Below are 17,353 nucleotides of genomic sequence, written 5' to 3'. Positions count from 1 at the left end.
TCATGAATGTCTGCATTTTATTTTTATTTACTGTTAGGACAAAATTGAAAATTCTGTACAGTAATTACCTAATAAACAGTTATCACAACAGCATTTGGATCCTGACCAAACTCCTTGACTTATTTGAGAAAGTGGACATGGGCATCCAGAAGGCATTTGGCCAAGTTCAAAAGGCTCTAAGTGTTGGTAAATCTGATTTTTAACATGACCAACCAATGCAAAGTCCTGATCAATTCACAGTGGGTTGTTAAAGTATACAACTAAAACTCTATAACAAGTCTGGATTAACATTGACCAAACTGTACAGTGACTTTGATCATTTCATGTGATGTAGCTGTAGTTGACTAGGAAGAAATGAGAGATGTTCATACATCAGACAGAAAGAGCCAGGAGGTTGATTTTAATGGCTGGAGACCAATTACTAAACATACAGACTGTTCATTTCACAGAGAGAGACAGACTTGAATAATAAATATGTAATTAGATGCAGCAGAGGAAATGGTAAGATTGTCCTGGTTGAGATGAATGAAATCCTCCCAGCATTATCTGAACTGCTTAATATCAACAGGATCAATCAACCTATTCTGACATGTCTTTGGCTGATGTGATGAACTCAGGTCCTTGGCCCAAACCACAGGAAATCAATCAAAAATTGCAGCTGGTGAACCAGTCGTGTATGATTAAGTCTTGTCACCAGAAGTTGAAATTCTATTCTCAAACTATTTAAAAAAGGTAAATTTCTTTTGAAACATGCAACCCATGGTGTAGATCATCTTAATGTGTACTATTAAGGATACCTCAGTTTATTTCAGATATGGTCTGGAAAAAACATACAGCATCATTAGTGCTACTGCATAGTTTTCTTATGTGGTTAACACAGTCAAATGGAAGGATGACCAAACAGTGTAATGTGAACCACATGATTCTTCTCTGGAGATTTCCAAATGCTTTGTTCAGTCAGCTGTTGTGGCCACACAGTAAGGCATCATTATGAAAACTGAACAATGGAAAAGGGTGTATGCACCCATAATAAAACAGGCATTTAGCTTCTCATCTGGGTAAGGTATGTTTTTAATTAACTGTTCCTTAATCTATTTGAACCTGAATGTATCACTATATGTAGCAGGGAACTCTATCTTGCTGTGTCCACCTAGCTGTCTAGCAGATTCTGTACCGCTTGTCTATACACCAAACATAAGCAATATCATTGTTACCAACAGAACAACAGATCTTCAGACTACTGATCTCAACAGTGGAAATGTCAAAGGTGTTCCTGGATGTGAAGCTATTGCATATATCTAAAGACAGAATGAGATAGAGAGAAAGCATACAGTACAAATAAGTTAAAAATCTCAATTTTTAAACTGTCACAATACATTTGTAATTGCATTGAAAATATGGCTATGAATTGTGATTCTTTGTCAACATACAATTTCCTTTTAAGCTCAAAGTTGGGAGGAATAGTGGAGAGAGTGGTTAAAGCATTATATTGATCATATATATGATCTCCATCCTGTGAAGGATTGGCTCAGGCAAGTCCAGTTAATTGAAACAAACGGTCACTGCCTATTAAATAATCATTCAGGACAGGAATGGTGAGTGGGGTAGAGAAAAATTACTGATACACTAAATATCATTCAGCATGAATTGCTCAGAGGCAAAGTTCAATTCAAAAAAGGGCATAGCTACCTGTTTCAGATGTTAAATTTTATTTTTAAATTTCACACTTATTTACATCTCAATTTTTTTTTTAAAACCCTTCCACTTAGCTTGTGTTGTGAACAGTAAGTAAAATTTAAAGCTGTACTTCAACTAGTATCAGACATGGCTGAATGGTAGCCCCATTTCCAGATAGTTGTCAGTTTGAGCTTCACTTCAGAGACTGGAGTGCAAAATCTCAGCTGGCATTTCGGTGCAGAACGGAGAAATTCCTGAACTGTTGGAAAAAACGTCTTTTCCTCAAGGAATTGCAATCTTTCAAATGACATCTTAAATGCCTGCATACTTAGATGAATGCAAAAGATCCAATGGTGCTATTTCAAAGAACAGAAGAGCTAAACTGGTATTCTAGTTAACACTCAACCTACAGATTACAGCAGATTATCTGGTTATTTAACATATTGGAACCTTGCTGTGAGCCACATTCCCTAAACTACACCAATTGTGAAAGAGTGCTTTGATTTTGCCCAAGATCAAAAAAGATGATATGTGATTGCATGACCCTTTCTAACCCAATTCTTGTGGTGAGCTCTTCAAATGTGACATGTTAAGTTTAATATTAAGAATCTTATCACATTCTTTCCTCATTTTTCCAGTCATTTTACTGTTTTAAAAATTCATTCACAAGCACTGGCAAGGCCAGCAATTATTATCCATCCCCAATACTCAAGCCATCTTCTTGAGTACTATTCAGTGGCTTACAAGTCCATTTCAGACTGCGTTTAAACAGTTCAGTACGCGTGTGTGTCTGAAGTCACTCATGGGTCAATCGCAGGTGAGAATGAAAGGTCTTCCTTAAAGGTCAATGGTGAACTAGATGGGATTTTATGACAATCTAGCAGTTTCATGGTAGCATTACTAAGATGAACTTTTTATTCCAGATTTATTATTTAAATGTCTGACATGCACCAGAACTTTCGTCCAGGCTTCTCAGTTGTCCAGTAAGTTAACCCCTCTAAAATCATATCCAGTTCTAGTTACCTCCAGCTGTAAAACTGGGTTTGAGCCATGAAAGTTGCCATTTAGCAACTACCTTCTATGTAGTGAATATAAAAAATATTTTAAAAGGAGTAGGCAGCAGAGAACAGATAGATATTTGTATTTGTAATTCCTACAAAACCTATTATAATTAAGGATTTATGATACCCATTTATATGCTAATACACTTAAAAATGCAATAACTTTGACACCATTGTTAATCACTCGTGATAGCATTGCTAGATGTTTATTTCTTAGTTCTTAAAATATTTATTTATCCTATATCACAGGGATGAAAGTGTGACAGTCATACATTTTATATTTCTCTTGTACCTGATTCAAAAACTTTGAGTGTGGCCCAAATAACCAAAATCTCAAAACGCACCAGCAGTGACTCCCTTATGCAAAACTAGCATTTTTCTGGGAAAAGCTACATGCTACTGAAGTGAAGCTGATAGCCCTCATTTAAATTAATGTGAAGATTTTGGCTGGTAAACATAATGATCCACTTCTGCAATTTTCCACATGCATCATGTTGAACAGTAAAAATGTGACTTCCTGTAAAAAGTTGGTGTAGCTCAGAATTATCAGTCACATATCATTTATTAATCAACCCTGTAGGTTTTGTTTGTTTCAATAATTCAAAAACTTGTGCATACATGACATAGCTAGACCAACCAGTTCACAATCATTTTTATCATCACTTTAAATGCTTACAAGGAAATTGAAATTCAGTAGCCAGTGTTTGGGAAGATAGTGCAAATGGTTGAGCAGTTCTTCCTCCAAGTTCTCGGTGCATCTCAACGTCATTTTGGTAAATAACATTTTCTCAGCTTGGTTCTTACTGAGTGGTTATAAGTTTAACAATCATGTCAATGATAAGCGATCCCCGTGGACAAGTACACAAGTCCATATTGGGTTTCTTAATTTTATCTTCCAGCAGCTGATCTAATTCCCAGCGAAGCTCTTTAACAAGCTCAGCAATCTGGCACAGTACAAGAGGCAAAAGAAACACTGGTTAAAAACAGCATATTTATGCAGACATATATACATACACATGAACCTAAGAAAAGGTATCAGCAAAAGAAAGTTTAATCTAGCGTATTCACATAGTTGTAGTGTCTTGTGCATCACACCCACCTAGAGCCATATAATTTACTGAAAGAGGTAATAAATCAGAAAAAACTCCAGCAAGTTAAGGGAAAGAAAATCCGAAAACAATTTCAGATTTCTTTGGACAATTGGAGCAAGTCTATACAATATTAAAAGTTTAAATGACCAGATTATTTCTCAGCATAACCTCAAGAGTCCATTTGTACCCTGAATCTATAAATGACATTAAATTAAATGCAATAGCTTATTTTAATACCATGGATTTAAAGAATGAAATTGCTGAAATGTAATTTTAATTTGTTCAATTCCTATCTATAACTCCAACGTAGCCCACTGAAGAGGAGTTGAAAATCAGATGTCAAATATTCACTCAAGTCCTGTTTGAGTCAATGATACTGATGATTTTTGAGGATCTAAGGGAGGAAAGTGCTGGAACTTTGGAACAAATCTTCCAAATATCACAGAAGAGAGATGCCCGAATACCTGTTGCTCCAAATTAAAAAAAAAACAAAAATGACCCAGGATGCTAGAACCAGTGAGTTTGACATTTATCACGTGTAAAAATTATGAAGATTTCTATTACAGGTAAGTTCATGAAATATTTATATAATAGGATCATCATTATAGGCAATATAGACCTACAATGGAGAAATCTTGCAATCCAATTTACTGGTTTTCTTGAGAATATAACAAAGAAATATGCAGCATGTAATGCATTTGTATTTCAATGACATTTTTGATACAAATTTACCGGAAAAGCTAGTGCTGAAAAAAAGCAAGTGGGGATCGATGGAAGTATTTTACAATAAATACGCAATGATACAATGAAACAATGTTACCAATGAGGTTCTACAGGGATTCCTTTTTTCATGAGACCTCTTAAAATCTTTATTAATGATCTGGAGCTTATGAACAGTGGTTAAATTTGATACAAAGCTAACAGAACATTGCAAATCTGACCAGGATAAGCTACAAGAGGATTAACATGTACTTGTGACAGGTGGCAGGTGGCAGGTGGCAGATGTTAGGACATAGAGCAGTGCAAACTGCTTCATACGCAGACACAAAATCAAGGAAGGAGACAAGTACTTAAATAGGGATAAAATAATGTGTATAGAAAATGCATGGAGATACTTGCACCTTAAAAATTAAAGCAATCATGATAATGAGTAACACACATCAAGTGTTGGAATTATTAATTGACAATTACTGAAGTGAAATCGAGGAAAGTCTGCCATTTTACAAATCATCGGTGTAAGTGCACCTGGAATACTGTGAACGGTTTTGTTTCCTATATTGCCAAATGAATATTGATGTTGTTGAAATGATATGGAAGACAGCAACCAGAAATATCGAGGCAATGGAAGGATTGAGTTATCTCGGTCTTCTTTCTGGAACAGGGAAGTTTGTTTTAGGATTCAAAAGGGATGAGTAGTTGCAGATCATGATAAATGATTTCACCGTGTCAAAAATTGTAGAACACAGTGAAGACAGTGTGAGCTGTGCAACTATAAAAACTAATTTACAGAAATATTACTCAAGTGCAAAAGTAATACATTTATGAATTTGGACAAACTGCAAATTCAAAGACAACTGCAACAAATTAGATAATTATTCCAGAAAATAAAAATCTGGATTTCAGTATCAGAGAAAGTTGAGACATGGTGAGTGAAAAGTGCAGATGTAAGTTTTGAACTCCTGAAGTCCTCTGGCACAGAGTAATTTCCTTATTTTCTTCTCTGGGTCGGTTGTGGACTAACAGAGATTATTTGCATGATTAGGATTAGACATGGACACAATATACACAGTACAGACTGACTCAAGTATCAAACACAATTTAGTTGCTTTATTAATTTTCTGCTCTGCACTGATAAGATCCATTGAACATGCAGACTGAGATCCCTTTGAACCATATCCCGATGACACGGTATAAGTGCGGTAGACTATGAGGGTTAAAAACATATTTCTACATTCACATTAAGCAAATTCCCAGGTGAACATTGTTCCACATGAGTGTTAGTGCAGCAAAGTATTCCAGACCGGTTTGGAGTCAGAAAGGATTCCGAAACAAGGAGGAAAAACAGATACTGATGAGGAATGGGGCAAACTGTAAATGATACTTGACTGGATGAATAATACATGACCGAAAATGAACATTTGTTCATATTTGTAAAAAACAAGATTGAAATTTGGATAATGAGATGCTGGACTTTTCTGTATTTGAGTTTTTATTCAAGCTAGTCTAGTCTAGAGAGTGGACTATACTCAAGATTCTTGTGGTCGATCATCAGAAATAACCAACATCTGGCATCACCACAAGATATTCATCTTGGAGTATAATTTATTTACTACCCATAACTAGGGCAAAGGAGAAGACACATTGATAGAATTCATCCAGGAGGACAAGAAACCTGCATTGGTAGAATTTGCACAGACATTGTAATTGTGTCAAGGTCCATGTTGGTAGAATTTGTATAAGAGGGGAGAAGATTCCACTTTGGTCGAATTTGCACAGGGGTCAGAAGATAAGGGACTGCACTGACGATGTATGCGCTGAGTACAGGGAAATTTAAATGCAGGAAAGGAGGAGAGAGGGCCAATATAAACCCTGATTGAGGGTCAAAAGGTTTCAACATGAGGTTTATAGGAAAACAACAGTTGAAAATAATTACAAAGATGAAGGAACACAGATAGAACCCACAGGGGACCTGCAGAGAACAAAAAACGTTGGTGTATGAGTCAGAAGGACAAAGCAGGATAATGATCATCACCAATTTATATTTGCATTTATGCAGACTGATTTTTTTTTTTAAAATTCATTTTGTGGGACATGGGCATTACTGTAGGGCCAGCATTTATTGCTTGTCCCTAGTTTCCCTTGAGAAGGTAGTGGTGAGCTGCCTTCTTAAAACTCTGCAGTCCACCTATTGAAGAATACCCCACAATGCCATTAAAGGAGAGAATTCCAGGATTTTGACCTACTGACAGTGAAGGAATGGTGATATATTTCCAAGTCAGGATAGTGAGTGACTTGGAGGGAAACTGAAGGTGGTAGTGTTCCCATATAGAGGTGGTCATGTGGTTTGGATGATGCTGTCTGAAGATCTTTGGTGAATTTCTGCAGTGCATCTTGGAGATAGTACTCAGTGCTGCTACTGAGTGTTAGTGGTGAAGGGAGCAGATGCTTGGATGTGGTGGCAATCAATCTGGCTGCTTTGTCCTGGATGGTGTTAAGCTTCTTAAATGTTGTTGGAACTGCACTCATGCAGGCAAGTGGGGATTACTTCATCACACTCCTGACTTGTGTCTTGTAGATGGTGGACAGGCTTTGGGGAGTCAGGAAGTGAGTTACTTGTCACAGTATTCAGAGCTCTTGTAGCCACTGTGTTTATGCGGTGAGTCCAGTTGAGTTTCTGATCAATGATAACTCCCAGGATGTTGATAGTGGAGGATTCAATGATGGTAACATAATTAAATGTCAAGGAACAGTGGTTAGATTGTCTCTTATTAGTGATTGTCAAAGCCTGGCATTTGTGTGGTGTGAATGTCACTTGTCAGCCAAGCCTGGATACTGTCCAGATTTTGTTGCACTTGGATATGGACTGCTTCAGTGACTGAGGAGTAGTGAATGGTGCTGAACATTGGCAAACGCCCCCACTTCTGATCTTATGATGGAGGGAATGTCAGTGTTGAAGCAGCTGAAGATGGCTGGGCTTAGGACACTACCCTGAGGAACTCCTGCAGAGATATCCTAGAGCTGAGATGACCAACCTCCAACAACCACAACCATCTTCCTGTGCGTCAGGTATGACTCGAACCACTAGAGAGTTTGCCCCCTGATACCGATTGATTCCAGTTTTGCTAAGATTCCTTGATGCCAATGCAGTCGAATGCAGCCTTGGCAGAACCCAAACTGGGCATCATGAGCAGGTGCTGCTTGATACACTGTTGATACCACCTTCCATCACTTTACTGATAATAGACGGTAAACTGAAGAGGCAGTAATTGGCCAGATTGGATTTATCCTGCTAATTACAGGACATACCTGTGCAATTTTCCACATTATCAGGTAGATGCCAGTGTTGTAACTGTACTGGAACAGCTTGGCTAGGGGAGGGGCACTTTCTGGAGCACAAGTCTTCACACTATTGCCAGGATGTTGTCAGGGCCCGTAGCCTTTGCAGTATCTAGTGCCTTCAACCGTTTCTTGATATCACGTGGAGTGAATCGAATTGGCTGAAGGCTGGTATCTGCAATGCTGGGACTACCGGAGGAGACAGAAATGGATCATCCACTTGGCACCTCTGGCTGAAGATAACTGTGAAAACTTCAGCCTTATCTTTTGCACTAATGTGCTGGGCTCTTCCATCATTGAGGATGGAGATATTTGTGGAGCCTTCTCCTCCAGTGAGTTGTTTAATTGTCCACCACCATTCATGACTGGATGTGGCAAGACTGCAGAACTTAGATCTGATCCATTGGTTGTGGAACTGCTTAGCTCTGTCTATCACTTGCTGCTCATGCTGTTTGGCAGGCAAGTGGTCCTGTTTGGTGGCTTCACCAGGTTGGTGCCTCATCTTCAGGTATGCCTGGTGCTGCTCCTGGCATGCCCTCCTGCACTCTCCATTAAACCAGGATGATCCACTAGCTTGATGGTAATGGTTGAGTGGGGATATGCCACGCCTAAGGTTACAGATTGTGCTGGAATACAATTCTACTGTCATTGATGGCCCACAATGCCTCATGGATGCCTAGTCTTGAGATCTGTTCAAAGTCTGTCCCATTTAGCATGGCGATACAGTCAGTTCTTCTATAATGCAATGATTGGACTCTTGTGCAACCCTGCTCTACAGAAAAATCACGCTTAGAAACAGTGCTTAAATTACATTACAGCCACCACAGTTTTAAAAGTTTGCACTTTCAATACAGTGTCCACAATTCATCAGTCGCATTACAGCGATGTCGCATTGATGAAATGTGCGTTATAGCAGAATGACTTGAAGTGTTACACAACACATTGGAGGATATGTTCAACATGAAGGCGAGACTTTGTCTCCACAAGGAATGTGTGGTGGTCTCTCTTACTGATACGGTCATAGATGCATCTGCAGCTGGCAGAATGATAAGGGATTAGATAATGAGCGTATCTAACAAATAAGCAAGTCAGTGGCTGTAGGAGGCATTGATACTAATGAAAATGAGGTAGAGGGTAACTTGGGAAACAGCTGAATTAACAAATTACAGCTGCCCGCTATACCACAGAGCATGAAGGCACTAATTAAACTCTCAAAATCTAACAGCGGCATGAGACAAATCAGAAGTTGAAGTTTAAGTGCTTTAAATTCACAAAGCTGAGAAATAGTAGTCACAGATTTTAGTTAAACATGTGTTGAGTAATTCTCAAGTGAAACAGAAGTTTACAATGGCATTGGGATATTCTAGAATGCGACTGATAGTTCATCAGAAAAGACAGAAGTATTGATACCAGGAGCTGTACTGGCAATTGTAGAAATGTATAATGGAAAACACAAGTGTGTCCATGATAGGTTCTCTAAAGAGATCACGAAAGGAGCAACTGAGTTAGAAACAGACCTATAGTGCATATTTGTGTGCCTTGCAGCTGGATAAAGAAAATAAAGAGCGACAGAATTTGGTAAATTGGCTGCAAAGGAAAGTTATGGCAGGAAAACACTGCTATCATACACAATAAAGTGTGTGCCATAAGAAGAAAATAGCTATTTGATCCAACACAGGAACTGGCTGGATTTGCAGACAGAAAATACCTTCCTGTGTTTAGCTAAAATCAAACAAACAGTCTCAGGCACAAAACCGAGTGAGACGGGTGAAAAGGAGGGAGGCCATCTTGAGTATTCACAGAAACACTATATCAAAGTAGAGAACTTTCAGTAGGACATCTATCTGCACTCTTTGCTTTGGTGGTGGTGGTAGTAATTGGAATGGGGGGAGGGGGTGAGTGTTCTGGTAGGTGAAATCTAGGTGCTTCTCAACTCTTCTGCTGTGACTCAAAGTTAGATTGAACAATTCAGAAACAGCAGATTAGTTGCAAGATCAAATTGAGATTCAGTTCTGAAGAGGATACATAATGTGAGAACTGTTGGTCAAAAGGGTTACAAGTGATAATCTCATTTGTCAATTTATTTTTTCTCTAACTTGCATAATCTCAGTAGTTAGCTGATTTTTGCTGCAATACAGTTCTATGGCCAAATGGTTTTTAGTGCCTGCCATAAGTGAATATTGTCCAAGCATGGGCACCAGTGCTTGCTGACAGACTGTTAGATTAGTATTATCAACCTCACTTCTGTTCTCACCAAGGACAATTTCCAGGTTTTGGTTCGGACCACAATTTCCCCTTTCTACTCTAAAAGCAATGATGACAGTTCTAACAGCCTAAATGTTAATATCTGGCCAGCTGATTCAGCTAATTTAGCATTAACAATGATGGAATGCAGGGTCCTCCTATTTATACAGATCAGGTGTACAGCCTGCAGGGACTTGCAGATCGAGTTTTTGTTGGTGGAACCATGTTCAATTTCAATCATGTTTCAAAGAAATAACAAATTACCATCAACCAACAGAAAGAAAATAGCTTTAATACCTGAGGGGAAGCTGCAGCAAATCGAATCCATCCATCGTCGAGACAGATGATGAACTGCCCTCTCTCAAGTTCCACACTGACCTGGCCACCCCCAAACAGCACTAGAGGATATACAGAAACCATGCTGCAGTCTCTCAGGAAGACTCTGCTGGTTTTCACCTTCTCATGGTATACCAAATAAGGACTTTCAAAGTGCCGAACCTGGGATCCAAATATAGTGGATGATTTAGTATCCATGTTTGTTGTACAGATCCACTGGAAATGCATTAAACAAGTTATAAACATTTATCAGTATAGGCCTAAGGTTCAATTTTAGTGGAGATTTTAATGGCACTGCAGTAGAAAAAAAACTTGTGTAACACTTTTTATGATTTCCTGACATTCAGAAGCACTTGACAGCTAATGAACTGTCATTGAATTGTAGTCACTACAATGTAATTGTAGGAAACATGGTAGCCAATTTGTACACAGAAAAGCTTCAAAAACAGCAATAAGATTTCTTTATTCTGAGACATGAGGCCCCTTGGTGTGAAGTCGCAACCAAAAGATAGCAACTCCAACAAAGGAGACTTACCTCCAGCACTAGACTAGGAATGCCAATGTCTCTGCAGTGAGGGTTGAACCCACAACTTTCTGACATTGAGGCACGTTTGTTACTACTAAGCTGCAGCTGACACCTGAAGCACCAATGTTAGAGGTTTTGGGAAACATATTCAATGCCACGACTCAGCTAAGTGCCCAATTTAAGTTAATCTACCTCAGTGAAGCAATGACATTATGAATACTCTGAAGGCAAACTTCTGTTCAAGAAGAAAATGTTATCTTCTGTCACCAAAGCAAAATACTGCAGAAGTTGGAGATCTGAAATAAAAGAAAGTATTGGAAAAACTCAGCAAGTCTGGCAGCATCTGTAAAGAGAAAAACAGTTAGGTTTTCAAGTTCAATTCCTCTTCTTTGGAATGGAGGAACTGAAGAGGAGTAATTGAACTCAAAAAATGTTAACTCTTTTCCACATATATTGCCAGACCTACTGAGATTTTCTCCCTCCTGTAAAGACACTTTAATTGTTCTAGTCTGTGCAATTGTAAACAAAAAAGGAAATTTAGGTGTAGATATCTCCAGTTCATTGCTGGTTGTGGAGAGATCCACCATAATGTCAAGCATTTATTTTAAAGAAAATCCTTTTAAGATAGATGTACCCAAATTTACTATATAAAGCATGGCTATTTGGCTCATCAATTATGTGTGAAAGAGAACTTATTTAGCTCCATTCCAAAGTGCTTTTTAAAAATGCTTTTAATGTTTTCTTCTTTGATGTATTTTCTGTTTTTCTGTTTCTCCATTACTATTTCTACTAGGGTTTTTGTAATGTCCTTTTAGTAAACAATATTTCTCCTACATGCCTTGCCCCCCACCCCGTTTTGTTTTGGTAAACTTCTCCCCCTTGTCCATAAGCAAAGTCAATAAGGAGGAACAAATGGACTTTCTGAAGACTTTTGATCGAGTGTAACAGAAGAGGTTAGTAAATAAAATTTAAAGCACATCGGATTGGGGTAATATACTAGCATTTACTAAACCAACTGGCAGAAAGTAGACATTAAGAATAAATGAGTCATTGTCAGTTTGGCAGGCTGTCACCAGTGCGGCCTCATCTCTAATTTAGATGTGGGACCAATTGAAAAGATATAAATAGGTTAGTACCTTGAATTGGGGGACTTATTTTATGTGGAAAGGTTGGACATAGTTGACTTGTATGCACTGAAGTTTAGATGAGTAATAAGCATTTTGAATAAAACATCCAAGATTCTGAGGCATCTTGACAGACTAGATGTAGACAGGATGTTTACTCTTATGGGAAGAATCTACGACTAGGGGGCAGTGTTTAAAAATCATAGGTCACTCATTGAAAACAAATGTTGTGAATTTTGTTTCTCTCAGAGGATCATACGTGTTAGGAACTTTCTTCCTGCAAAGTGATGGAAGCACTGTCCTTGAACATTTTTAATATAGATTTGTGTTTAGCAAGGTGGTGAAAGATCATCAGGGGCATGAATGAATGCAGATTTGAGGCTAAAATCAGATTAGCTGTTACCTTATTAAATGTGGAGCAGGGTCGAGGGACATTATAAAAATGCTCCTAAACTCTGGAAATTGCTCCTTAAATCTCAATGTTTTAATGTCCTCTTTAATGATGCTCTATGAAAACTTACTTCTTTAACCAAGTCACTTTGACTTAGTCACTTGGGCCTACAATGTCCTTATGTGGCTTGGTTTTGCCTGAATACACTCTAGTTAAGTGCCTGAGAACGTTTTACTACATTTAAAATGTATTATAAAAACATGAATTACCGTTGATACGTTGTCTTGGTTTTGATGATTTTAAGATCAAATGCAAAAGCTGGTCAAGGCTGAAGAATTACCTAATGTATCAGAAATGATGAGAGCTACCAGTTTGGATTTAGTTAGTATCCCTCTCATCAAATTCAGGAGCTGGCTTCAATGGTGGTGGCCATGCACTTTTGGATTTAAGTATTTCCAATGCAAAAAGCAATATGCATGGATAAGTGTGACTGAGGGTCACAGTGTGAAACCCTTTAGATGTTACCCAGCCCATTCAATTTTTACTTCAGTTGTGAAGTGTGAACTAAGCAAAGTATACCTTGGAAACAAATGCTTTGAGCTCACTTCAGGGCACATTGTACAGCAGTCTGAAGTCAACAGACTAAATATTATGGTTTAAGTTTTCACTTTCAGAATATTGTGAAATGAATAATAACTTACAAGAGATTAGGGGAATGTAAAAGATTCCACATTAATAGGTATAAGGAGAGGTGGGAAGTTCTTCCCAGTGTCTGACAAATATTTATCCCTCAGAGCAGCATCACAAAATCAGATTATACGGTCAGTGCTGTTTGTGACATAACTACATGGACACAACTTGGCTGTCATTTTCCCTACGTTGCAACAGTAACTACAATTTTAAAATATTTATTGTCTTTTAACTGTCTTGTGGGTTTGAAAGGTACTTTATAGTAAAGTTTTTTTTTGTTTATCTATCCAGCAGATTATCACATTTTAGAAATGCATCATATGCTTTGATAAATCACTTTGAAGTTCAATAAGTATTATTTGACTCATTGCTAGGAAACAAAAGTGAAGCTGCAACATCTTGTCTTGGTAACAGAACAGGAGTCTACTTAACTTCATAAAATACTCTTAACACTGACATAGAGCATTGTAGTAATTACTTGTACCTAATCGTTTAGTGGAGACTAGAGAATTTGGGATTATTGTCTTTAGAGACGGTTAAGGAGATTTAAAGGTATTTAAAATTCTGGGCAGTTTTGTGAAGATAAATAAGGAGAAATTGATTCTAGTGGGTAACCAAAAGGGGACAAATTTTAGATAATGGGCAAAAGAACCAAAGGGGAGTTGAAGATACTTATATTTTTAAAATACTAACAGCTATGACTGGAAATGCACTGCCTTGAAAGAGTGGTAGAAGCAAATGCAATGATTATTTTCAAAAGGGAGTTGGATACATATTCAAAAAGAAAAATATTTTCAGGACCATTGGAAATATCTTTCAAAGTGTCATCACAGGCATGATGGGATCAATAGCCTCTGCTGTGCTGTAAGATTTTAAGATTAAATTTATTAGAGTTTTAAATAATGCAAATGTTCATTTGGCCAATGTCAAATTGCTCAGATAGTTAATGAAGCAGTTAATAAACAGTCTCAAACAATCACAGGAGTGTTAGGGCACAGAAGGACAATAAGTGGCCCATTGTATCTACGTTTGACATCAAATGAGCATTATTAGCCCTTGCCAATATGCTGCATTTTCCCCATAAGACAACAGGTTTTCAACAGAAGATCTTCTCATCCTTTTTTATGCCCTGTGGACTGATCTGTTCTTGATGGCTTTCATACAACCTTTCACTGGGAAATATCCATACACACTGACCTGATAGTTCACTGAAGAAGGATGGATGTGGACATTTCCATCATTCTTTGTGATGAAGTGCAGCTCTTCTGGTTTTGGTAGTACTTTCACTGTACCAGACATAGTCTTTGTGTACTTACTCTGAGGAGAGGTCACCTAAATGCAATAAAAACAAAGCCTTCAGGTTGATCTGTTTGTTGATGCATATTGCAACCTTTCTCCAATGCTCGCAGAGACACTGGATTCTGATGGAGAACAGTTCTAGGAGGCTTTAGATTCTCATAACAACCTTGAAATCTTAAATACTCACACATCCTCCTCATGTCAATTGACATGCCTTCTTCTTTTAGTTCTTGTCAAGAAAGCAAGGTTTTATAATGGCTATATTTTAAATTGTCTGTTTTCATTCAAAGTAAAAATGGAACATGCCACCTCCTGGTTGTTCTGTCCAGTACTAAGCCAATGTAACCTGGTTGTTATGGGAATAGGGGGCCTTAGAAGGTGCTATTAAAATTCATATGCTATCGGATACCAGATAACAAATGGGACAAGGGTGGGAGGGATACAGTGAGTGGGGAAGAAGGACCCGAGCGCGTGTAAATGGGGCGAGGGGGGTAGAAGGACAGAGACCGCGAGAGAGCAAGTGAGCGATGGAGAACGAGCGAGCAAAAGCAGAGGGAGAGAGGGTCAGTGAGGGAGAGAGAGGGAATTGGGTGTGAGAGAGACAGAAAGAGAGAGAGGGGGGAACAGAGATGTTGGGGTAGGGAAAACGGAGAGACAGAAGGGAGGTGAGGTTGTGTTTTGGAGTGGAGAATAAGGCTAAGGCAAATGCAAGAGTGAGTGTAGAGAGAGGATCGAGCTGGGTGGGGGAAGAGTATGCAGGAAAACAAAGCATGTGTGGGGTTAGAGAGAATATGGGGTCAGGGCAGGGGGTTGAGCATGTGGGAGTTAGGGGAGTGGGAGCACAGGTAAAGGGAGAGGTGAGCCAGCACAGAATTAGTGGTGGGGAGTGGGGAGAGGTGGTGTATCACAGGGGAGATATGTTGACAAAATCTGGTGTTGAAATGAAGTAAGTTCACATGAAACAAACACCAATACATATCAGCTAACCAAATAAACATTTAAACACAACATGTAACCATTAGGCTATAGGATAGATATCTGCATTTGCAATTTGTTACATGGCAATTTTGTCCTTCCAATTACGAAGTACTGCAGAACACAGGACAGACACTTTTCCTTCAGGGAGTGATAAAAATAAAACCAGTCATTGTCAATGTGTATTGCACACCTCCCAGAGATCAACTATAGAAAAGCAGGGGTTTGGAGGTCACACAAACTTCTCATCAAACTTGACAAGAGAAGATAATTTTTGTGAAGGTTAACATGAAGTAGAAGCAAGTAGCTATAAATTACAGCATAAAGATTGACAAGTTACCATTTCAGATTACCAGTTTGCAATGAAGTGGAAGAGAAAACAAATGTTACATTTCTGTGTGTCAACGTGTGTTCTGGTCAGTTCCTGTACAACTGACAGTTTGATTGTATGTTTCAGACACCTAACCTCTGCTGAGTTTTGTATGCGCTGCAAGTTGAGAGACTCCTATGAAAGGCCATGTGCTCCATTCATCTCAATGGTTGATCTGTACCTCAAATGCATTTACCCAATTGTACTTCATATCTCAATATCATTACCCAACAACAACTGTCAAAATCCTATACATAACACTTGAAGTAAGGGATTTAGTTAATCAAACTATCCCATAATTCAATATCACTGGCACTGACTGGTCTGTAAAACTTTTCCTTGGATCAGCAATCTTTACTTAATATGGTTACCTTTAAAAATCTATCAATCTTAGCTCTGAAAATTTCAGCTGATGTAATCTTAGCAGCTGTATGAGAAAGACTGTTTCAGAATTCCTGCACACTATGGAAGCTCTACGTCCACACGTGAACCCTGAACAGCCTGGTTCAAAGTTTAAGGTTATGCCCCCTTACTCTTGCTTGGCTCATCACAAGGTAATAGTGTCGGCAATCAAATCTTTTATAATTTCAAACATCTCAATCTCCTAAATTCAAAATAATACAACCCAGGTTTAAACTATCCTCATAATTTAACTGTATAACACTGGTATTATTCTGGTGAATCTTCTCTACATCTTTCCCAAGGTGCAGAATCTACAGCTTAATGCAGTTCTCCAGATGGGGTTTAACCAATAATCTGTACAACCAAATGGTCCTTTGGTTTCTTTTATTCTTAAAATAACAGCCAACATTTTTCATTGTTTTTCACTGGATACTTTTAATAATGTAATAATAACGTTTTAATAATGTTTACTTGAACTTCCAGTCTCTTTGCTCCTCTACAGTCCCTAGAGCTCACCTTTACAAATATCGTTAAGGAACACCACTCTCAAGATTCTGATTTCTCTCCTCAGATGCTGCCATGCCTGCTGAGCTTTTCCAGCCATTTCTGTTTATGACTCTCAAGTCAAGTTTTGATTCTTGTTAACTTCCATTCTTCATATTATTCAAATAAAATTAGTAACAACTATGATTTTTCAAAAATTCTTGTACACATGAAATCCCACTCATTATTCATTAGCTCCTGCAAGGATTTCTCTGCTTAGGTCTATCTTGTGGATTTAGAAATCAGAGGGTACAGCAGCTTTTCTCAACACAGATTTTTAAAAAAATTCTGAAAAGTGGGTAGTTGAAGTGTTACCATCCTTTTAAACAGAAGTCACCCAGGTGCCATGAGTGAATAAAGCTGCGCTCTTTTTCCCAACCCATAGAATCTCACACCTGAAAAAAAATTCAATGTTATCTAATTAGGCCAGAGTCAAAGCACAAGTGAAATTCAAAGAGTTTTGAACTGACCTGGACAACATTTGGATAGAGGGCAGCACACAACATTGCTGAAATTAACTTCATGTTTTCGGCATTGGAGTTTGCCTAAAATAAAAGGGCAAAATCAC

General features: G+C 38.2%; 1 protein-coding gene across 4 annotated transcripts in view; it reads right to left on the bottom strand.

The window, feature by feature from the left end:
* Positions 1-2,911: 2,911 nt before the first annotated feature.
* The window catches only part of dhx57 (DEAH (Asp-Glu-Ala-Asp/His) box polypeptide 57), a 122,503-nt gene continuing 108,061 nt past the window's right edge, over positions 2,912-17,353 (bottom strand). For all 4 annotated transcript variants that reach the window (XM_043696379.2, XM_043696377.2, XM_087991551.1 and 1 more), the window contains exons 21-24: positions 17,256-17,330; positions 14,394-14,528; positions 10,427-10,627; positions 2,912-3,682 (exon numbers count right to left, since the gene is read on the bottom strand). In XM_043696379.2, coding sequence (XP_043552314.2) covers positions 3,539-3,682; positions 10,427-10,627; positions 14,394-14,528; positions 17,256-17,330 — 555 coding nt within the window. In that variant the 3' untranslated portion in view covers positions 2,912-3,538. The remainder of the gene's footprint in view (positions 3,683-10,426; positions 10,628-14,393; positions 14,529-17,255; positions 17,331-17,353) is intronic.

The sequence above is a fragment of the Chiloscyllium plagiosum genome, unplaced genomic scaffold (assembly GCF_037043375.1).
Source record: "Chiloscyllium plagiosum isolate Xiang-an unplaced genomic scaffold, Cpla_swu_hap1 HiC_scaffold_10, whole genome shotgun sequence".
Taxonomy (NCBI): domain Eukaryota; kingdom Metazoa; phylum Chordata; class Chondrichthyes; order Orectolobiformes; family Hemiscylliidae; genus Chiloscyllium; species Chiloscyllium plagiosum.
The sequence above is the reverse complement of the archived record's forward strand: the minus strand, read 5'-3'. Positions and strand labels throughout refer to the sequence as shown.